This window comes from Dendrobium catenatum, unplaced genomic scaffold, assembly GCF_001605985.2.
Source record: "Dendrobium catenatum unplaced genomic scaffold, ASM160598v2 fragScaff_scaffold_107, whole genome shotgun sequence".
Lineage (NCBI taxonomy): Eukaryota > Viridiplantae > Streptophyta > Magnoliopsida > Asparagales > Orchidaceae > Dendrobium > Dendrobium catenatum.
Window position 1 is genome coordinate 69,093 of NW_021318569.1, and position 24,556 is coordinate 93,648.

General features: G+C 35.1%; 1 protein-coding gene across 3 annotated transcripts; it reads right to left on the reverse strand.

The window, feature by feature from the left end:
* Positions 1-1,044: 1,044 nt before the first annotated feature.
* Positions 1,045-24,556, reverse strand: LOC110096320 (tRNA-specific adenosine deaminase TAD2; the record flags this gene model as incomplete). 3 transcript variants are annotated; one of them, XM_028697363.1, is given in 6 exon segments in its annotated part: positions 1,045-1,141; positions 1,218-1,377; positions 8,975-9,027; positions 10,318-10,355; positions 19,002-19,070; positions 24,361-24,556. In XM_028697363.1, coding segments are annotated over 3 exon segments (302 nt in total), but the record flags the coding sequence as incomplete, so codon positions are not given.

The window sequence follows — 24,556 nt, forward strand, 5'->3', positions numbered from 1 at the left end:
CGTGGGTTGGAGTGCCTCGATCGTAGGTAGGGCGCAAGGGAGGCAAAGGCTTGAGGCGAGGGTGCAGAGGCCGATCGGCGGGTTTGGAAGCACGCGGAAGGCTAAGCAGACTGGTGTTTGATCGATAGTGGGGAAGAAGGCGGAGGCCACACTCGCGCCTGGACGCGTGAATCGTGCGGCTTCAGATGTTGGAGTGCGATATGTAGAGGATTTCGAAACTGAAATAAGCATGAGCCCTCTTCCTCTATTTTCTTGTATATTTATGGATCAATTTCGTGTATTATGTCGAATGGAAGTGTCGTTTCTGAAACAACGCTTCTGTTCAGAAAATTTTTTTTTGGAAAAATCTGTTCAGAAAAAAGAATGAAAAACCTTTCTGATAAGACAATAGCTGTTCGCTCTCCGGTTGGCGAGCCCATGCAAAAGGTTCCAGAGATCTCAATTAGGCAAATTGTAACCAATTTCCTCAAGAAAAAGTATTTTTTGGAGGAAGATTAAAGAAAGAGTTGTTCTTCTTCAAAAAAGAATTCTTCTAAGAATCCCGAACCTAACCTTCTCATAAAAGTACAGTTGAAAACTACTTTCTGAAGCGGCATTCATTCATTTCCAATTTCTCACCTCTTTCTTCTTTTTTTAATTTTAAATTAGTCAACAGGTCCAAGCATGCCAATTCAAGTATTTTAACATCAAAAAATAATTAGATGATGATATTTAACCAAAAGTTTAATGAGGATGAATTTTAAAACCCTTTAATTTAGTTCAAGATAAGTTTAATAGAAGAGTTGATTGATTATCAATGTATAGCAATCATATCAAAGTAAATTAAGAATTTTAGAACTCATCCTAACCAAACTTTGCTCAATATTTTCTGAAATATTTTTTCTTCTTTAAAATCATTCAAAGACTGAGTCAATATTCAACGATTGTATTAGTTTATATGAAAAAGATAGCTCATAGCCATTAAAAAAACAAAATAAAAATCAAATAATAGTATAGATTTGGCAGTTATAAGGATAAAATTAAGAAGTTAATTAGCAGACATACCTAGAAAATTCAAGCGAAGCGCCTTCATGCAAAGGCAAGATAGAACCACATCCTCCGAATTTATCATTAGCACAACCATAATAAACTTCCCTAATACCTATTAAATGAGAAGCTATTTAAACTAAAAATGCTTAATCAGAAAACAGATGAGTAATTAAATACGCTAGACTCACCAATAATGGACAATGCTGCTGCACACATTATACACGGTTCACATGTCACATAGAGATCACATGTGGAAAATCTCTGTGCAACTTGTTCGAAATCCAGCCCTTCCATCTGCCATTGCTCCATCAGTATATCAATGGCTTCCATTTCTGCATGCCTGGTTGCCTAATCCGATTAAGCAATAAGAGAAAAAGGTTCTGCAAAAGGAATTCAAGAAGAAGACATGCAATGTATATAGACAAATAATTATCCTAAGACATTTCTGTTTGTTGAATTGATTCATAAATAACACTTATTAAAACTATAGAAAAGATCATGACACAATTATATCAACACATGCAAGAATCAAAGCAAACGGCAAACTCGACATTCATCATCATAAAAGATGTTTGATGCCACTATCACTGCTTCCTTTTTGAGTTGAACATCTATCTTCCCGGTGTTATTATAAGATCACATTATAGACCCCCACCGCAACATAATCTTTCTTACAAGTCAAAAAGAATATAGGGTGTAGAGCAATTTTTGGACTCTTATGGTAAAATCAAGAGCAATTTTAACTAGACTTCTATAATAAACAACGAAGATTTAACTTGGATGAATTTGGTTTTCAAATCGAGCAGATTGATATGGAAATCCCTAGTTCCCTTCTGTGACTGCACTACTCATGCGCCAACATCAATTAATGGGGGGTTGTTTGGGCTGATATTTCCCAACTAAAAGTCTTCCTTGATGCATCAAAACATAACCTGGCACTAGAAAATTGCCAAAGGCCTTGAAAGAAATTACATCTACGAAATTGTAAAATTGACACCTTTTGTCACACATGAAGGAAAGATATTTGAATGAACAACACCCGAACAGAAGCCCTCTAGAAAAAAGAAAAAACGAGAAAATGAACTTTGGCACACAAAAAAAACAGAAGAAAAACTGTACATTTCAATAAAATACTAAGAACCCCATATACTGAACTTATAAACCACGTCTAGAAAATGCTCGTCACTCAACAAACCCAATCAATTAGCTAGACAATAGCTGTTTGCCAGCAACTATTGCACTAGCATTGGCAACAGTAGCTGCACTAGCACTGCTAGTCACATAAAATGTGGGAAAAGAAAAAAAATATGTACACTGTTTGAATTTAAATGTTCAATTTCACCCAAAAAAATTAATGGAGAAATCCCTTCCATTTGGATTTACAGAAAAAAAAGGAACACTTTTTATCACAAAAGACACCACAAAGCATTACATAGAAATGTCAACTGTTAAACTTGCCAAACAAAGTCATGTTATATAAATTAACAAATCATTTAAGTGTTATACCGGTCCATTGGACCAGCCCAGCCGGTCCCGTGAACTCTTCCGCCTCTCCTGTATACCACTAGAAACTGCAGAGTCCAAGGGAACTTTTTGAGAAGGATTTTTAGAAGAGTTATGAGGGAAATTTGAATGTAAGGATTGTTTAGAGATTTCCTTTTGGATTGTATGTATTAAATAGTTGGTTTTCCTAGGATTAGGGCATCTTGAATTTGGCTGAAATTTGAGATCTCATAGGTTTTCTTTGGGCTCTAGCGACGTCTAGAGATTTGGGATATTTAAAGTAGAAATTTCACCATCTTGCACTTAAAGAGGATGGTGGGGGAATGGATGATGGACCCGATCAAGATCACATGATTCCGTCGTCCCGAGCCATCGTGGTCCCGGGTCTACTTAGTCAGAGGAGGTAGTCGACCCAACCTGACAGAAGGATCCTTGTCGGCAGCCATGGGTTGCTTCATCCAAGGGTACCTTGTAGACCTGGGATGAATGTTTTCTTAAGGGGACAAATTTGAATACACCTTAGCTGACAGAGGACTTTGTGCCCTATCGATTATATCATATTGATTCATATCTCAATGATTTGATGCCATTAAGAAACGTATTGGCTCTGGCCATAACCGGTATTTCGTGGTGCCATTTGGCGGCAAAACCACTCGGTTTAGAGAGCCCCGAGTCATAACCATTTATCATGTGGTGGCATTTGGCAGCAAAGCCGCCAGTTAGAGGACACGTACCACGTCCTTACTGGCAAGAGATTGTTTGAGAATGGATCATAGTGATATTTTCGACTAGGCATTTAGCTCTATGTAAGCTAAAGTATTTTTTAATTTGTCCACCCCGGCAAACCGTTGCGGAGGGTGGATGAATTTTTGCTTTAAGTTGTTTGATGGTTGAATTTCAAATTTAAATATCTTCGAATTTTGGGATTTTTTTTTTATTTTTGTGGAATTTGAATTTTTTGGTGGAGCCTTGAATGCATTTGAAGTATTTGTGAACCCCTCCAGTTGAGATTTTTTATTCAACACGGCCATCATCAGGGTGTGGGGTTATTTCTATTTAAAGCTTGAACCTTGTCGACCTTATCAACTTATAGATAGGGGATCAGATTTCGTAGGTTTTATGTCTTTACTTAGTGAATTCTCTTGATTATAGGCCTTTAAGGCCTAATATAAATATATTAAAACAAATACATCGGTCTCCACAACCGTGTATTTGTTTGAAGGTTCGAACCCTGTCGACTCCTATTGATATGCACATAATGATCGGGTTCGAACTTGAATTCACTTATCAACCCGCACAACATCCCTAGGCGTCACGTGTTTACCAATAACACGCTCGCCAGGGCCCATGCGGGTGTTTGGGGGCATGTCATAATTAAACCTTGTTGACTCCTACTTAGGAGGATCGGGTTTTGTAGGCTTTATGCTTTTGTTAGTGAATTTTCTTGATTATAGATCTTGAAGGCCTAATATGAATGTATTAAAATAAATATACCGGTTGTCACAACCGTGTATTTGTTTGAAGGTTCGAACTCTGTCGACTCCTATTGATCCGCTTAGGAGGATCGGGTTCGAACTTGAATTCACTTATCGACCCGCGCAGCATTCCTAGGCATCACGTGTGTACCAATAACATACTCATCGGGGCCCATGCGTGTCGAGATTGTATTTTCCCCTTTAGTGTACCTATGTGTATATAATTTATAGTGCACATGCAAGGGTATTTTATCATATTTTGGTTGTGCGGATAATTGTCGTTTGAATGCACAATATTTCATTTGAGAGCCTATACACACCTTCTGTCCGCTAGTAGAGTGGTACGGATCCAGTGGCGGTATGGTCTTGATGTTGACTTCCCCTTTCTTATTCACCGGGAAAGTTTTCTTGAAATTCGTGACCACTGCCTTGAGAAGAAACTTCTTCCAAGATCGCCAGTGTAGTAGACTTGTTATTTTCGGTGTCTACGGATACAAGAGCTATTTTTTTCTCAAGGATAGAACCATGAAGTTTAGTTCTAATTTGTTCAAGCATCCCTTTCCTTCTGTCAGGGGGTGTCCTTCTCCGTACGCCGAGTTATTTTTGTACCAGACGTACTCGTAGATCTAGGTCACCATTGTCGATGGTGACATCTGTACTTGTGCCCACAGTGGTTCGTTGTACCTACGATATATCCACTGTTGTTATCCACAAGCGGCTCATGTACATTTGCGGGGGACCGCTGTATTCACTACGAATTCCTGGATATGTTCATAGAAGAGTCATTGCTTCTGCATCATATCCACCCTTCACCAATCTCAGGTGGTTTAATGATTGTACTTATTTGTAGGGATGGGTCTTCCACCATCAATTGACAGTTTTGCCTTCTTCAATCAACAGGCATTGTAGGGATTGTCGTAGGAGTTCATGCATTGAGGACTTGTAACGTACTTTGAGTCACTATTGATCGTACAAATGTTCTTGTAGTTTGAACTCCCTCACACATGATTCAAGCTTTGTCCTTTGTATATGTTTGAGTCCGAGTTAAGTTTTATTTAGACTCGAGTTCATCGAGTCTACAACTCCCACTTAATGTTGTATAGTGCGAGTTCAAGTGCGAATTCAAGTTCTTTGTCCAAATCAAATGAAAGACTGAGTCCCTTCTTGTTCTTGAAGGTTCAAGCTCTTTATCGTTCATGTCGAATTTGAACCCAGCTTGAGCTTAATATACAAGTTCACTTGCAAGTTGACTTGCTTTGATAGCAAGATTTTTGTCATTTGGTTCAAGTTTAGGACTTCTATAAGTCTGTCTGTTGTTTTATTTTGTTTAAATATAAATGCTTGTTCAAGCTCAGATCAAATCCAAATCGAAGTTTTTTTTGTTTGTTTGATGTTCTAATCTTGTTCAAGTCCGCTGTAGTCATTTGAGTTTAATTGCATGTCCACTTTTTGTTCAAAATCTTCTGGAGTCTTTGCAGATTCATTTTCATGTTCAAATTGATTTGAATTTGACATCAGTTTGATTTTATTTCATTTGAATTTGATCTTTAGAAATTATTTAAATTTTGTTCAGGTTTAGGTCCACAAGTCCACTGTTCTTATTCGAGTACAAGTCATTCATGATCCAAGTCAAATTTTTGCTCAAGTTCAAATGATCAAGTCATTGTTCATCTAAGTCCGAGTTTTTGTTCTTTTGAGTTCAAACAGGTCCGAGTGCAGTCGTATGTTCACCCGAAATTTCGACAGCCTCCCGACGTCTCCACCGTTTAGGGGAAAACTACGAGAAACTAGGCCTTCCCACCACGCGCAATAAAGACGTATATGGTGGGTGTCCTCAGACGAGGACACCGCAGTCGTGATCTTTCCTCCCACCACGCGCAATAAAGGCGTGTATGGGGTCTTCGGCACCTGTTTAAAAAGACAATTTGCTTTTTCCCCCGCTCGGGGGTACTTATGAGTGACCCTGCCTCGCCGTAGATGTCGCACCGGGGTCCCATCCCAACACACGCAATAAAGGCGTGTATAGGCGATTTGCCGGTGCACCACGAACGCCGAAGTAGAGTTTAGGTGATTGCCCGCCTCGTCATAGGCGTCGGACCAGGGTCCCATCCCACCACGCGCAATAAAGTATTAAAATTAATTATAATTATAATTAACTATAATTAATTGAAATAAATTATAGTTAATTAAATCATTATAATTAGTAATTAATTACTAGTTAATTATAATTATAATTAAATAATAATTAAAAAAATTAATGATAATAAAAATGAATTAAACCTCCCTTTCTTCTTCTCTGGTTTAGCAAGTTTAGGGGATTTGGCCGTGGAAGCATGCGCAAGGGAGAAAATTACCTTCACAGCCACGATCTCCCGTTCTTGCTTCCGATAAAAATGTCTTAACCTCCGATCCAGCTGGAAAGGGAGCTCCGTCGAAGGAGCGAAATCGAACAACCAAGAAGGAGTCGAAGTAGTGACGGGAAGAGAGAAAGTTACCCTCACGATCGGCAGGCTTCGGTCACCTTAAGGTCCTTAACAGCCAGCGAACTCCCATTCGTTGCTTCCGATCGAGAAGTTGTAACTTTCGGTCGGACAGGAAGGGACGCCGCCGAAGGAGTGGAGCCGGACGGCCAAGAAGGGCCGGAGTAGCACTCGAGAGGTAGAAAGTTTTCCTCACAGCGACGAGCTCCGTCGTCGCTTCCGCTCAAATGTCGTAACCTCCGACCCGACCGCAAGGGAAAGTTGTCGGAGCGAAGTTGTCTGGTCACTAAGGAGCACACGCGCGAGAGATGAGGGCGAGAGGGAGAGACAGCGCGAGAGAAATCAGCCAGAGAGTGAGAGCTTTTTGAGCGGAGAGGCCTCCTTCCCGTGGGCATTTAACGACGGCAAGGTGAGTCGTCCGGAGTCGTGGTGGATGCGACGTCGATCCTGGCTTCAACGTGAGAACGACGTGCGATGGCAGAGAGCAGGTAAGCAATTTTTTTTTTATCGGTACAGCAGGTGAACACAAATCTCAGCAGGTTACTTATTGGACATGGGCTGAAAAAGGCAAAGCTCATCCCTCGGGTAGAAGATTTTTGGTGGAGAATCTTCAACAAAGCTATTCCACTGTCAGAATTTCTTTGTTATAGATGGTTGTCCAAGGAATTGCAATATGTAAAAAGATATTGAACATGTGATAGTCAAATGCAAAAGCTGGAAGGAATATTCCAACAGCTGAACAAGTGGGGTTTTGGTTTTCTTATGAATGCTTGAATTGGATTCCTCTACAAAATTACTGGATGATCAATTTGTTTTGTAATGTCATCTATTTTTCATGGAAGGGAAGAAACAAGCTTGTTCACTATGGAATAGATGACAGTCCAATATTCATTGCTTTGGAAGCTCTCAGCTATGCTGCAATTTCAGCAAATAATTTTTCTTATAAATTGGGTAAATGGGTTGCTAACCAGCTTCATAAGCTGTTGGACAATCATTGGCATCTCCCTCCACACGACTAGATAAAGATAAATGTTTATGCATCTTTACTTAAATCCTATAAAGCAGAGATCGGTGGAGTATTTCGAGACTACAAAGGTAGATTCCTCTTGGCTTTTGATCACACTTGTGTACATTGGGATATATCAAGACTTGAACTAGTAGCTATTCAATCTCTCAAGGACGTAGTCAAAGATTGGATGCTAAACTACAAGGGGATCATCATTCAAAGTGATAATTTAAATATCATTAACCTTCTTCAAACGGAATTCTACAAGAATAAATATGACTTGGGAGCTCCTTTCAAAGATTTCAATAACGTCGTTTTCAATTGTATAGATAGAAAGCGCAATAAATTTGTGAATCTTTGTGCTAATTATGCAATTCTTCGTTCTTTTATTTGGGAAGATTTAGTTTTAAATAAGGTTTCTCCTACTTTTTTATTTCCATGTTAAAGGAGGAATCTAATGGTATTTGTTAGTTTTTTTTTAGTTCTTTTTAATAAAATTTTAATGCAACTTGTTGTGTTTTCTCAAAAAAAAAAAAAAAAGAATAGTGGATCAGTTGTATCTTGTTATTTTCTTTCATAGTTTATTTTCTTGCGATAAATACTGTTTTTCACTGGTTTTCCATTGGAATCGTAGAGAATTCTCGTTGTTTTTGCTCTCTTAATAGGATTTACTTAAAATCTTCAAGTGTTTCCTATCATTAAGATATTCACAAATAAAATTTAAGTTTCTTATTATTATTTTATTGTCAGCCATGTTATCTTTTAAGAATTTGTACAAGGTTATCATTAGTATTAGATAAGAAATTTTAATAAAAGCTATTTTTAGAAAATTGTAAAATAATTAATCAAGGAAAAATATAACTTGCAAAAAAAATCATAATAGTCAATCCAGTCCTCACCACTCATTATTGCAAGGTCTTCTTCAGTTGATCATCACTCAAGAGAATGAAGATTTTATTGATAAAGATAGCATGTACTGGGCCATGTATTAAGCGATGAAAAATTCCAAAATCATATGAATACCACAATAAATCAAGCATGCTAAAGCACAAAGAGCAGGAGTACACTATCTACATGGTAAATAAACGATTTATGTTCCCAATCACGTCAAGAATGGTATATTTTAGAGCATCGAGCATATGAATTAATCATCTGCAGGGAAAACCACATGGAATAATGTTCCCAATCATGTCGGGAATTTTAGCCGTTGTAAAGATTTTTGAGTGAACAGATCCATAGTACTAAAGTTCTTCCCCGCTGCTTTTTCAAGGGAGTTTTAATGGAATTAGCTCAGTTCTAATGTCCATTGGATAGAGATAACCAAATTTTGTCAACACATAAGATGGTATGGCAATATGGCATGAAATTAATGGTTTACATCACTTGCTCAAAAGAAGCGATGTAAGAAAGTAGGAAGGCACATGCTAGCAGTGAATATAATTACAAATAATTAGATTGTCAGCATTAGTTTAGAAACATACATTCCTTGTCTCAGAAGTTCGGTTGCTCCCAGAGGCAATCACCATGCCATTCTCTACAATCACACAGCTAGTAGGCAATAAGAATCGTGAGGAGATCAGATAATGTCCACAGCAGATATGAGTATACAACTAATCAGATTGAAATTTTAAAATGCAAGTAGGCTATATTGAAACATTAAATAATTATCAAACTCTAAACCCTAAAAGTAGCTAAAGGTTGTATGAATTGCATCTAAATTGCTAAATAAAAAATTAAAAAAATATAAAAAAAAAAATTGCAACTAACAAGTGAATTGTTTGATTTTTGGAGACAATTGGAATCAATGTCAATTTTAAATAGCAATGAAAAGGGGAATTTATTATTTGCCTACCCAGAAATTTCATAAATATCAACCCACCTCCCCTATTTTTAAGTCCAATTTTTATTAATTGAATATCAAAATGATGCTTTTGCCCTTAAAAAGGATATTTGAAATTTTATCTAATAAAACACAAAGAAAAATAGATACCTATCACTTTCATATAACTTGGAGGAGTTTCTTTATACTTGTTTAAAATTGCGTGACCCTTATTTGATTAATATCATAATCTGAGTCTTTTTCTTATGTTTTTTCCAGGGAAAAAGAGTCATTTTATTATTAGATTGATTAAAATTATAGAAAAGTAACATAAAGGAGGCATTTGATATTTTGCCAAACAGCAGAGGGCTATATAACATTTTGCAAAACCTGATGAGGTAAATGATAATTACCCAATAAAAATAGGGAGTGTTACCATAAGCTCATCATCCAATGATGAATAAAATGGAGAGAAAAAGATTGAACATTGTGGATGTATAAACAGAAACCAATATTTAGTTAGCAACATCGTAATTGAATAACTGCACAATTAGTTATGAAGAAGTTCAGGAAAATGCATGCGTTCCAATGGGTGGGTTAATAAATAATTGGTCATAACAAGTGAGTATATGTATTCATGCAAAATTTGCATGGATGAGTATCTAACAGCCTGCATAGTTTATTAACTTTAAATGTAAGCATTTCAAAATACATGAAGCTATGGGCTTTATATAACAGAAAGCTTTAAGCAACAATACTCCTGAACCAACCTCTCATAAATGCATCCCATGTTATCTACTTATTTGACAACTTTTGAATTTAAAAAATATTCAGATAATTTATTATCATAATATGTTCAGTAATCAAAAAAATTAACAGCCTCGTATCCAATTAACTAATTATAACATTGCCAAATATGTCAAAGTTGCTCTAAGATTTCCTTCCCAAGTTCATAAAAGATAAACTATAAAGATAATCTATTAGAGGAAGAAAAATCAAACATACCCAACAGGAACTTCTAGTCTGTCCAAAGCCAGCTTAGCCTGTTAAGATAATTAGTGCTGTTAGAAAATATGCAGAAAGTTGTCTACATTTGCATAATAATCATATATTTTGGCAACATTCTATAAATGATCTGATATATTCCTTCAAAAATATGCATGATTCTCAAAGCATACATGAAATGCTTCCAAAATGGATATAAACCATGCTTTTTAACTCCTAAGATCTAAGCACATCTGTATCGCCATTTAAATAGCATGCATCTAAGCAGCTCTGATTATATTTTACAATTAAAAAAAATGGATGACTTAGTTTGACACGATTAAGAGAAAAATAAAGGAATACCTTATTGGAAATGGATAGGTTGTATTTCCCATCTCATTTAGATAGCTTTGTTTATTTGAATGGAATTTTACATAATATTCACCGCCATAACCTTACAGGTTTGGCGAAACCATGATAAGTATCCATGATGCATAACCATACATTCAAAGCTTCAACATCATAGTTACTGTAAGAGAGAGCAATAAGACATGGAAAACTGATCCAAGAAAGATTAATCTTGTACATGTTCATCAGTTCTTTAAACTAGCAACTTTATTTTAGTTCATTTACTAAAAAGTTCTCATGATTACACTTATCTTGAATCACAATCCACCCCCTTTTCTATCTTCTCTCATCATTGAATTCACCACTCATATATTTACAACCTAAACAAACCATGGCCTCTCCTACTGCTCCTTATTCCACTTTGGAGAAAAAGCCAAAAAAAATCCCCCACCATTCTTAAGGGGCCAGCTTAATCTCAAAGTATCACATTTCTCCAATTTAATCTCTTAACTATACGGAAATTGATCACAAATAGTCTCTCAAATAAAAAGTAAAAGGAAATGGAAAAGTTGATGGTTAAAGTTAACATCAAGCGTACTTCAGTTATTGCAGGTATTTAGAAAGCTCAATTTTAATTCCAATTTTACTTAAGGATTTTTTTTAATTGGGAAAGAGAATTAGCCCAATACAATTGAAAGAAGCGCTCCCATGTCCAAAAGCTTGAAGTTGCTGACATGAAGATGAGGTGGTTTCAAAGCTTGTACTTGGATCTTCATCAGCAGCTTGACAGTGGAAATCATACCAAAGGGAGAAGAGTCTGATGTGCCACCAATTGCCAACCGAGTTGCAGGCTATCGTCTGTTCATGGAAAGGTGCTTCTTTTATATTATTTGAATATGATGCGCATATTTGATGATATATATGCCTCTCATGGGTGATTGTGTGGTGGCGTTCCAGCGGCAAGCACAAAGCAAGAGTAACTTTTATTTCATTTACTTATCCAAAAGAAGAGTTGCTACAAAATAGATTTCATGGTATGTCACAAAAATTTAGCTGGATATGATGTCTTCCAAAACATCTAAATGAAAGCTCATACAAAAACTCAACCACCAATGATATCTTCCAAAGCTAATTTAGCCAACCTTCTTTAAATTAGAGATATAGGCTTGTTAAAAAAGCAAATATTTTGAATCGATCCTTTTCTTATGATTTTTTTTACATGCTAACATACAATTAGCTTTTTATTTGAGAATCCATGTGTGCGCGCATCCAATATTGGTGATATATATGGGTTACATTATTGATCAAATCCTCTTGATTGAACCAAATAACCAAAAATTAATAATCATAAAGTGAGTACATTTTCCTTTTTTCAATGAACCCTGTATGCAGCTTGATTTAGAAATTCACTCCTATCGTTTGAATTTGTTACTTGAACTTGCATCTTATCTTGTGAGACTTGCATTCTGGATTAATACTGACTTCATTCATAAATTTTTTAGCTATAATTATGGATGTCAAAGTCTTAGTATGATAATTCCATGAGCATTTATGCTCCTGCAATGATCTTATTTATCATGAATGACTTCCCTTCTTTAAAAAATATAACAGAGATGGATAATTCGGCCTCATGCAAATAACCCTAAACCTTCTGTCATAATTTTTCACATATTTTTTTTCCCCTAGTAATGGACTAATTCAGCAAAGCTTGTTTAAACTTTTCCTTATTGTTGAATAATATTCCTACTTCAAGCTTGGGACTCTAAAACTCTATCCTGGGATTAAATATTAGCCACTTTGCATTACTATCTTCATCACTATTATGAATACTAGCTTCATCACTAGAATTTAAGCTATCAATTTCACCATATATTTTTTTAAAGATTTCATTTAAGTTTTTATTGCACACCAATCTTCTCCTCGCCCTTATCTACAATACACATAAATTCAATAGAATGACCCACATTATTTTCAAACAACTCAAATCTCATACTAGCTATCAGCAAATTGTCATAATTATCAAATATGTTGTACTTGTTGTCCTCCTCATCATCACAACTACCCTTCCCAGTTATCTCCACAGCCTTAACATTATCATTTCCTGTTTCAACAATTGTTGTCTCAATCAAACCACCAAAGAGGTGAGCAATTTGAATCCTTAAGCCATTCGAAAACTACATGATATTTTCCATTATTATTTCATTTCATCACTATCTTCATAAGCTATGTTATTAAATCAAAACACACAAATATTATATTTTATACTAATTAAAACAAAAACTAGAAACATAACATGAACAAAAAATAAATCAAATGAGAAAATTATTTCTCCTAGAACCATCATATTGATGCTCAATGACATTTCCTCTAGTCAAACATCTTCTACAATCTCTTTTGCGCTACCCGAAAATGAAGCTTAGCTATAGAAAATTGGTCATAATCCCTTCACTTTCAATACAACAACAACATCATCAACATCAAGTCTTTATCCCACTACGTGCGATCGGCTACATGAATCTTTTTTCTCCATTTTGTCATGTTAAAAGTCAAATTCTCAATTAAATCTAATAAAGAAAGGTCATTTCTAATATTCTCTAACAAAGTCTTTTCAGGTCTACCTCTACCTTTCTTAACATAAGCAAAATCTAATGCATCTACTTTCCTAACCGGGTCACCAGAAGGCCGCCATTTTATGTGACCAAGCCATTTAAGGCGGCTCTCTCTAATCTTATCTTCCACTGGAGCTACTCTAACATTTTCACATATATGCTCATTTCGTATTATGTCTCTAAGAGTAAAGCCACTCATCCACCTGAGCATCCTCATCTCTGCAACACTTAACTTAATAGTATGCTTCTCTTTTAATGGACAACATTCTGCACCATAAAGCAATGCAGGTCCCTCCATCTTATAGAATTTTCCCTTAAGTTTGAGGGGGTCTTTTCTATCACACAACAAACCAGATGCATTCCACCACTCCAACCATCCAATTTGATGCTAATAATATCCCCATCTATTTCACCATCACTCCGAACAATAGACCCAAGATATATAAAACTCTGCTAATAGTCTTCAATGATAAAAAAAAAAGTTAGAAAATATCACACTAGTGGTCAACCTCACTAAGCATAAACCATTGTAGTCAACGCTTCCTCCAATAAAGAGAAACTTCATAGTGTTCATCCTCACTAAAGGAGGCCTTCAAAGTGATCCTCCATTGTATTACATTCACTACCACCTCAATTTCAACCCATTGTTTTATCCATGGGTTTTCATGGGTTTAGTACTTTGGCCGCTCCTTTATTCTCCCTCGTGACTTTGATCGTTCGGCTTAATGTGCTCGCTCACTACTTAGACTAGGCTCTATTGTGCTCTCACTACTTCGGCCACTCCGCTTGTTGGGCTTGCTTTCTACTTCTACCCCTCAGCTGCTTCAACGTTCTACAAGTTTTCTTTTTCGTTCAACTTTGTACATTAGTTCTAATAAAATGCCTAATAACTTTCCTCTTAATTAAAAAAACATTTGTAAATTTTTAAATTTCCTAAAATGCCCATCTCCCACAAATTATATTGTAGCATCCCACTTTACATCAATTAGAATAATGATTTTAACATAGGGATCAATATAGTCAAAGGATTAAATCTGAGAAATATGATACTCTGAGACTAAATTGACCACATAACAATGATGACTATTTTGAGGTTTTTCTCTTTATCTTTGTAGTAAATCAGAGAAATGTCTCTATTTGTTATCAATCTGCTTTTTTCTCTTTCTCTTTGTATTATTTAAGCTTCTGCTCATAAATAATTTATCCCCAAAAAACATTGGGTTTTCCATAATGAGAGTTATTAAAATAAACTTTAAAACTTAGGAAGGAAGTATTAACGACGGATATTGAATTATGAAGAGGTATAACCAAGGTGAAGTCGTAACATAGAAGAATAACTATGGAAACTTTCTCTCAACTAGTATTTGGATGATAGCCTTGATATCTCATAACAACACTAGAGCACCTCAAAGTGTACCTTACTCCTAATGCATAAAGTCTCATTTATGGATACCATAGAAACCTACTAATACAAAAAGTAAATCTCTTTGAATAACAAAAAAAATTAACAAAAACGTCATCTCCAAAGAAGTTCAAAAAAATTCCAGTAAGGATTGCCAAGAAGACTATGTAATTCTTGTTTGACATTCTTGCATTGACTTCTTATTCAATTTTCACTCATCTTCTTCTCTATGTTGCCAATCCTCCCATCATCTAAATTGTAGCATAAGCATTATAATATAACCCAAATTCTCAGAAAGCTTACCAAGCTTCGCTAAAAAACGATACAGGACACAACTAGGAGAAAAGGTTTCACTAAGTAATGTAATTTTGCTTTTGTTGGAGGGCCCTTACATGTTCTTTTATTATATACAATTGAGATATGCTACTGGTTCTTAAAAAAAGAACATACATAAGTGAATAACTACAATTAATATGTTTTTAGAAGAATTAAGCATTCATTGAAGAAGGCAAGCACATCATTTTTTCCCTAATGCATATGACCAAAAAGCATTTGCCTCCTAGGTGATTTTAGTTCATCTTTGTCTAGCTAGATCTAATCGAAAGCAAGTCATCATCATCTTCGTGTGAAATTATGGTATCATTAATTTCATAAACTTAGTTGCAAATCTATTTCATAACTTCTTATGGGTATAATGATTATTTCAAATAATATTAAAGGAGTTATACTCATCAATGATATGATTATAATAATAATAATATGAATCACAAATATACACAATCAGCTCAAAAAAATTCACATAATCGATTTCATCAATCTCATATTTATCTAGAATTTATATGCTACTATTGATGTGAATCAACATGCGGTGAACAAGAATTGCATTTGAGAAACTAATAGAAGCGATGAATTTTACCTTGCTTCCAAATAACACTTTGTTTGCTTAAGTTTGAGTTTAAGAATATGGCGTTGATAGATTAAGCAATGGCAATAGATTACATGTAGAGATTACAGGAATTTGCAAAATAACAACCAAAGATTTATGTAATGCAAATAGCTAATGATAATGAAGCCTCAATTTTAAAATCTAGATCATTCACCTTGAAGTCCTTCGCTCGTTCTTGAAAGTGGTGGCTAGCGGAGGAGGATCGTAAGTAGAGTTAGCGATGCCACTAGTAGACAGGTGATACCGAGGAGACTCGTCACCGGGGAAGAAGCCGGAATTGGAGGAGCGGGTGGGCGGCCATCAATGGTCCACTCGTAGTCCGGACTTTGTCTGTCGATGACGTGTATGAGGGTCGGGAGGATCCGATCCAAGTAAGCTCCAACGGTGTCGTCGTCAGAATCAAATTCCGCGTCGAAGAACGGCGATTGTAGGATGTAGAGATTACCGTGAGCGTCGAACACAAGTCCCCATTAAAATTCGGGGTCCGCCATGCATGGTGGGAGTGAGTAAGGAAGACAAAGAGGGGAGATGAGAGAGCAAGCCGTGAGTTATGGAGAGGGAGGGGGCACGGTTTTGGGGGAGAGAGGGGGCGGGTGAGGTTGTGAGGAAACAAAACAAAAATATGAAGTTTTAATTCAGATTTCCATAAAAAAGGTGGAGAGATTAATTTCAGTTTTCAAAATTTGAAATTGAAATTAACTTAGGATGGAAGGATTAAAGGGGTATTAAAAGAGAATTAATAGGGGAGAGAGGGAGAGGGGGCCGGCCATGTAAAGAGGGTGATGTGGCTTGGTGTTTTGAATAGATGGGGACCACATACTTAATTCACAGATTTTACAAAATCTGAAATAAAATTTTAGATTTCTTAAGGGGAAATAACTTCCAAATATGAGGGCAATCAATTGGATCAATTTGAATTTCAAATTTGAAATTAAAATTCAATTAAATTGATTGTCTAAAATTAAGGAGCTAAATTAGGAAACAAGTAATGGCTCATAAAACATTCAAATTTTAAATTCGAAATTCAAAGGAGTGGGGAGGAGGCGGCGGCAGGAAGGGGGGAAGGGAGCCGGCGGCAGGGGCGCTGGACGGTGGCTGTTGGTCGGCGGAAGGGGGCTGCAGGCTAGCGGCCTGGGCAAGCCAGGGAGGGGCGGCGACAGGGGAAACCTTGGGATTCAAACGGGAATTCCACTCTCCACAATTGCTTCAATCCAATCTCCACGACGACGAATCGACCACGAGACATAAAGGAAGAAAATTAGTAGAACAAGAAGGCCTAGAACTCACAAAGAGATCTAGCTTCTCCTACGAACTCACTAAGAGATCGTGGAGGTTTGCACTCACAAAGAGAACAAGAAATGTCAAATTTTCATTCATCCAAAAACTAAACTATTACAATGCATGATGCCTCATATAAGGAGGCCAAAATAAACATAACTGAAATGACATAAACGCCCTCAAGGCTACATAAGTGAAACAAGGCTCTCAAGGGAAAACTAGGAAAATTAAAGAAAATACACTCATGACATAAAATATAAATAAATCAGAAATAGAGACTCTGGATCGTAGCCGTCGATCTGCATCGCCGGCGATGGTACACGTGTCGAAATCTGATGTCCCCATCAACTGTTATACTTATAATAAAGATGGATATTATGACCTTGAATTTCAATACATAAGTTTGTAATTTGTTCCATCACATCCTAACCAATGTTATGATTCATCAAAATGCATCAAGAACTTCATCAAAACAAATAAAGTATCCCATCATCAAATGAATAGAACCTTGAAAACCCTTAATAAATTATTAAATTTAAAGAAGAATTTCATGAATGAGCATATTCTATACAACCTATGTGCAACACAAGCTGAAGCTCATAGAGCAGATGTGCCTTCTCTTGAAATTAATGATAATGATGTTCCATCAACTGTTAAATATGATACTTTGGCATAAGCTAATGAAGAACTTTATGATGTGGGCTCTCATGATCATGTGAGACAATATCTATTGGGACATTAAGTTGAATTTACTACTCAAAATTCACTTGCGATTATTTTGGATGTTCCGAACTATTTTAAATAACTATAGTTCGCTACTATTACACCTAATGGCGATTGCATTTGTGTCACTACCACTATATTTGTCAAGTAATCTAATGTTGGCCAACATTGTAAAGATTGTACATGTGTATGAAGTTTGGAACTGCCCAGCACCAACCCCTTCAAATCTTTATGTTTTTTGACATTTTTCATCTAATTACTTTTATATACTGCATGGATGCTTTAACATTAGACAGTAATGTCACTTTCTCCTCCACGGCCAACACCAAACTCTTCAGTAGAAGGGGTTTTTGTTGGTTGGGTGAACTGATGCAGTACAAATTAGCTAATTTGGCTCAGGAAAAACAAAATTTTTGTAAGTCCATCAAAAAGAGAAGAAAAGTACTACAAAGGAGTTAAGTTGGAACAATTTTCAATTCATTGGCCCACTTCTATTTCTGGCCGAATTTCTCTTATGCACAACTTGATTTATTTTATTAAGTTAAAGTATCTTCTTTTGGATAATATTGGATTTAAATTTAAATGTTTATGAGGATTAGATAAAATTAAATTTGCTTTCAAATAATTTGCCTAATCCTCATAACCCTAATTATATAAATAAAGAAACATGGCCTGTAATTGAATGATACTGATTATTAATTGATAAATAATGAAACGTTATAATTTGTGATCAATCCAGTACTCCTATTATAATATTTTCAAATTGTATACAAAAAGTGATTTATCTACCCCATCCACCAAAAATCCATCAAAAGGTCTTCTCTTTACTTACATGCCTTTCAATTGGTTGGTTAGTTGTGCAGTACTCCTTATCAGAAGAAAAAAAAAAGACATGTTAATCTTGCCGAGTTACACTATGCTGATTAGTTCCAAATATGACAAACAAAAAGTATATTTGGAAGATCTAATCGATTTATCTATAATGCGACCGACTAAATTTTGGTTATCGCTTAGCATAAAGCTTTTTGGTTTTCTTTCAATGATTCAATTCAATATTTCATTCTAACAAGATTAATCAGATTTCATCTCACGTTTGCTATATACAAGTTTGTAATCAGTAGCATCTATTATGATTATGATTGTCATATCAAGTAAACTGACAAAACGAGTAGAGTACAAGTTTGCCTTACCTACTCAAGCTGTCAAGATTGACTTCTGTAAATAAATGTCAAACAAGCTGCTGACTTGCAGCTAATAGATGTCGGTATTTTGAATCATATAAATGTTGCTCCAACAGCCAAATGAAGCATAAAGGAACTAACAATTTTGGTATAAAACATGATTTGAGGCACAAGTATGTTTATATAAAAAAAAATTAAAAAAAAAAAAATCAATCTACCTGCTTTAAAGCAAGTTCCATGAATGAAAGTATGGACGCCGTATCTGACATGGTCTTAATCCCTGAAATCTGAAAGGTACGGAGAATAAGGTAGGAAAATGTGTACATTTTACAAAATAAAAAAAAAAAAGATTCTCAAAAAGGCAAAGAGCTATGTCATAGGCTTCTTCCGATACCCTTTTTTTTACTGCTTTGTGATAAGAAAAGCAAACAGCAAAATTCAGTTTCGGTTTGGATTAAAATATAAATATTTTTACATACTTTGGCCAAAATTTATTTTAAAAAATCTGTTTTTGAGAAAATAAAATAGAAATTACATTCTGATAACAAAAGCAGAATAACATAAAATCCCTCAAATGAAGAAACACAGTCATTTCAAGGATATATGAGTGACTTTAATCTGATAATATTTCTGAACTTTCTTTTTTGCAGTATTGTACTATTACAATAGTTGTTCCTGCAGTCAAATATAGCAAACCGAACACTTTCTAATAAAATTGTGGTACTACTTATAGTTTCCCTGGCTACTTAGAAGTTTCTGTTTCAATAATAAAATCAGTATATCCCATCCTTCAAAGAACACTCTTTCACTTTAGTGAATAAAAATATTTTCTTCTTATGATGGGTGTATGGTAAATAGCTATAGCTTTGGGGTTTGAGTGTCACAACCCATTTTAAGCCCTCTTGGTCAAACATGAAACAAAACAGAGATAGAAAATTCAATCAAATATATTTCCCACCAACACACATCTTGACCTTTGTTAATCATGATCGAGTGGATAAAAAATAAACCTTTCAAGATTATCAAAAAAATATACATTACTCTTTTATTAATCATCTAATAGATAAATCATATTAATTAATACAATAATTTCATAATTTAACTCATCAAAATAAACTACAGAGATTCTACTAAACTTCGTAGATAATTAACACATATCGGAAGTCTTTAATTTATATTTTATACACATTCAACTTCTATGATATACCCTCAGCTGTACATTGAAATATCCAGTTGAAGGACAAAACTCCAACACCTTACGACAGCCCAATCTGCTACTTACCCTTACCTAAAACAACAATCAAAGTACTATCTGATATGCTAGAAAGCTTAATAAGATAAATAGCTATAATACAAAATTCAACATATAAAAAAATAGATTAATATGCATAATGATCTTTTAAACTGATGTGAGTGTCAATACAAATAAATATAGCAAGATCATGTTTAAAAAGTTTAAAATTTTGTATTCGGGTATTGAGTAAACCATTTAAATAAAGGACCTAACAATCTTGCTCAATGTTTAAAATTGCGTATTCGGGTATTGAGGCGTTTTTAAAATTGTGCAATATGAGGCTCGCCTTGAGGCCCGCCTTTGCGCAATTCCAATAAAAAACGCCTCGATGCTTACGCCTCGAGTTTTTTTTATGAGGCTTGCGCCTCAACTTGGGTGAGGCCCGCCTTGAGGCCTGCCTCGCCTCACGCTATAGATATTAAAACTTATATAAATCTTGAAGTAAATGCCCGACATTGGACTCTATAGAAGAGGAGAAAGGGGAGAAAGCTGTTCATCATAATGATGATTCAAATGAAGAACCCCTTAGTGATGACAGTGTTGATGACTTATGAGTTCTTATGTGATATGTCATTGCTATTTGTTCTTTGAAATTGGAATTATATGTTAATGAAAAGAATACTGGGATTTAGGAAAGATAGAATTTTGAGTTGAACTATATTTCATGTAGTCTTATTATTGGGATATTTTGATTTCACTTCATATCTTATGCTTTTTTATGTTTTAAATTATTCACTCATTAGTATATAAAAAATTTATTATTTTATGTTTACGCAATCTTTTGATTTTGAGGCTTACGCCTCAAAACGCCTTGAGGCTTACGCCTCGCCTCACGAATGAAAAACGCCTCAATACCCGAATACGCAATTTTAAACATTGAGCAAGATCAGTATAATAGACATCAAATTAAAACTTGATTTAATAATTTAATATGTTAAGAGACAGTCATAAGCAATAAACATGAGTTCATGACTGTCGACAAAGAATGAAATATAACTATCTAGCGTCCAATCATTCAAGACATATATTAGTCAAATAGTAGTATCAAAATACAATTTTCTATTCTCATTCTTACTTGTCATAGTCTTAGAAGATCATATAATATTTGTCAAAAAATTTGCACATTTAAATATCATATGATCATCATCTAACACATTGGCCCATTATCGTTGTTGATATGGTTTAAATTTACTCCAACATAACAATTATCAATAGCCCCGCAATAAAGATTAGACTACTCCAACATAGCAATTATCAAGAGTTAAGAATCTCCTTTTGGCCTCTATTGAGGCTTATCTCAAAAAAAAAATTCTCATCCTATACCGATACCCATAATCTATCAACATATCTCCCATGACATAATCTTTCATATATTTCCTCTTTAGCATCAATATCATAAGCATTTCAAATGTATGAGCAAGCAATCATCAATTCTTATTAGCATGTGTCAACATGTTAAATAAGAATAAAAGCTCAAAATAGTCCACCGATTATTGGTAAATATCCAATTTAGTCTCAGACTTTCATAATAACCCAATTTAAGCATCTGACTATTAAAAAATGTCTCAATTTGATCTCAATGTCAAAAGTAACAGTTAAAATTAACCCCAATAATTAAAGATAAGGGCATTTTATGTACAATGGTGCATGTGAAATTATATTATTTTTTTGGGATTTTTACATACATAACACTTAAAAGTTTCTTATTTACTCATCTAACACCTAAAGTTGCCTATTTACACACCTACCATCTAAAATTTATTTGACTTTTGAAAATACCATTCCGTCTTCCTCTCCGTCAAAACCAACCGGATCGCGCGCGAAATTCATCTTGTTGTTCGTGAAAACCTACGCCTGCTCCCTCTCGCCTGCAGCCACCTTTATCCGAACATCTGAAGTGCAAAAAGATGAATTCAGCTCTTCAGGAGGATTGGGATCGGAGCAGTCCACACCTGCATCATGCACCTCTTGCAATCCATTCCCAGAAGCTTTCCCAGACAATTCCAATACACAAACACTCGAATCCAACCGAAATCATTCAAAAGACAAAGACAGAGCATAAATTGCTCTATTCCAACAGAATTCATTCAAACGGAAAAAAAGAACATGTATATCTATATTACAGTAGAATTTAAATTCTCAAAATCGATATCTAATTAAAAAAAAGGCAAAACAGAACTTAAACGATTCTATTCCAACATAAAGCAAAATCCCAAAAATCTATAGGCATTCAAAAGAAAAAAATAGAACGCCTAATTATAGAGATATCTGTGCCTCCAGATTTTTCCGGCGTCAATCCCACAATCCGGCGTCAACAGAATTATTCCCACATACCTCCAGTCAATCCGCAGTGAATCCCACAATTTTTATTCAACACTTCAACCTCCATCGATGACAATAAATCAGTGAACGCCGGATTATAGATCATCTTCATCCCAGACTTCAAAAATGGGAAACTGAAGCGTCGATACTTGACTCCAAGCGGACAGTTTTCACGAACAGGAGGAGATGGGAGAGGACCTGGGGATCAGTTCTTGTGTGCGAATGAGAGCGCGAGGGCTCATAGGAGGATTTTGACGGAGAGGAAACAGAATGGTATTTTAGAAAGTTAAATAAGTTTTAGGTGGTATGTGTGTAAATAATCAATTTTAGATGTTAGATGATATTTTCTAATAGTCGGGGAACTAAATTGGGACATTATGAAAGTCTGAAACTAAATTGGACATTTACTATTAGTCGGGGATTATTTTGAGCTTTTACTCTGTGAAATAATATATGATTACTTGAATATGCATGATAAGTCATAAACTTATACAAATTGAAAATGACATGTAATTATCTTAAATATATGATTATTTGACTTGTAAATAATATCATATATTATATATACAAACACAAAAAAAAATCAATGTAATGTATAATTCTACAAGCTTAAGGCCTATAAAAAATTTTGCTCCCTACTCACCACAAATACTATATCCTCCTTAGAACAAATTTCCTTGCACCCATCACCCTAAAACCTTCATCTTTTATAAACTACCTTTAAAAAAACAATTTTCCTAATTTAAATCAATTCCTAATGTTATAACTCAAAATTAAATCAAATAACCTCAAAATAATAGTTTTCCTCAAAAAGATTTATTCTCATTTAAGACCTTAAGCCTGCTAACCTTAAACTAAACGCAATTTGTAAGTGAAATTAAGAAAAACAATTTTTTTACCTAAACCCCAAGCTTCCACTTCTTTTCTTCTCCTCTTCTCCCGACAGCCTGCTTGTTGTAGCCCTCTTTTCACTATGTTCAAGGTTACAAGAACGAGCAAACTACTTGGGCTTAAAGAGTGTGTGTATGTATGTGTGTGTGTGTGTATATACAATTATACATACATAAATATATATACATACATACATAAGCGTGTACAAAAAAATATTTATAGATTTATGTAATCAAGATAGTTATAATATTTTCATTCTCATGTTATTTCATTGATATCTTTAAAGAGATAAAATAATCAAAGCACTAATTTATGTGAATGTCTCAAAAACCAAGTAAACCAGGTCTTGCATATCACAATGAACCAATTTCAAAGAAAGTAAGTAGATAAATATAATTAATTTGCCATCAAAATCAAATCATCTAAACGCATAATGAACTTGTAGCTAAGTTCAAGCCATTAAAGTTGCTTGACATTTTTCTTATGTACTCAACGAACCCTCATTCAACGTCAAGATCACTTCAAGACATAAAAGCTACCTGCCCAAATCTCAAAGCTATTTCACAACTCAAAATTAAGTAGTCGAAGCCATCATTAAAACTTGTCCATTACTTGGAACGTATCTGGAGTTCTCTATGTATATTAAAAACTACAAGCTAACAAGAATTATTATTTTATTTAAAATATATATTAAGCATTGCTACATAAGTTTACTTGTTCAAATGTAATCTTTCATAGAGCAATGTGCCTTAACTCAAACCTAAAGATGGGGAGACAAAAGAAGAGCCTAATGCATTTGATCAATCACATTGAACTTTCTGTTTCTAGCAATCTAGTGAAATCACAGAGGCTTTCTATAAGTTCTATTTCTCCCTCATCTCTTCTCTCTTGTTTTTCATTTATCTTTGTTAGTAATGTAGTTATTATCTTGTTCGGATGCAGGATTTAGCCTAAATCCTGCCAAATAGCAAAAGTGACAATTTTAAATCCTACAAAAATCTTAGGGGCTGTTCGGTATCGGCGTATTTATGGGATTTGGCTGAAGAAGCGCGCGAAAGGTAGAAAGTTACCTTCACAGCCAGCGAGCTCCCGTTGTTGCTTCCGATCAAAATATCGTAATTTCCGATCCGACAGGACGGGAAAGTCGTCGAAGGAGCGAAGTAGAACAGCCACGAAGGAGCCGACGAAGCGAAGCGTGCAATCTCTACGCCTTGCGAAGCAACGAAGCCGAACAAAAAAAGAGAAGATGAAAGTCAAACCCTCGAC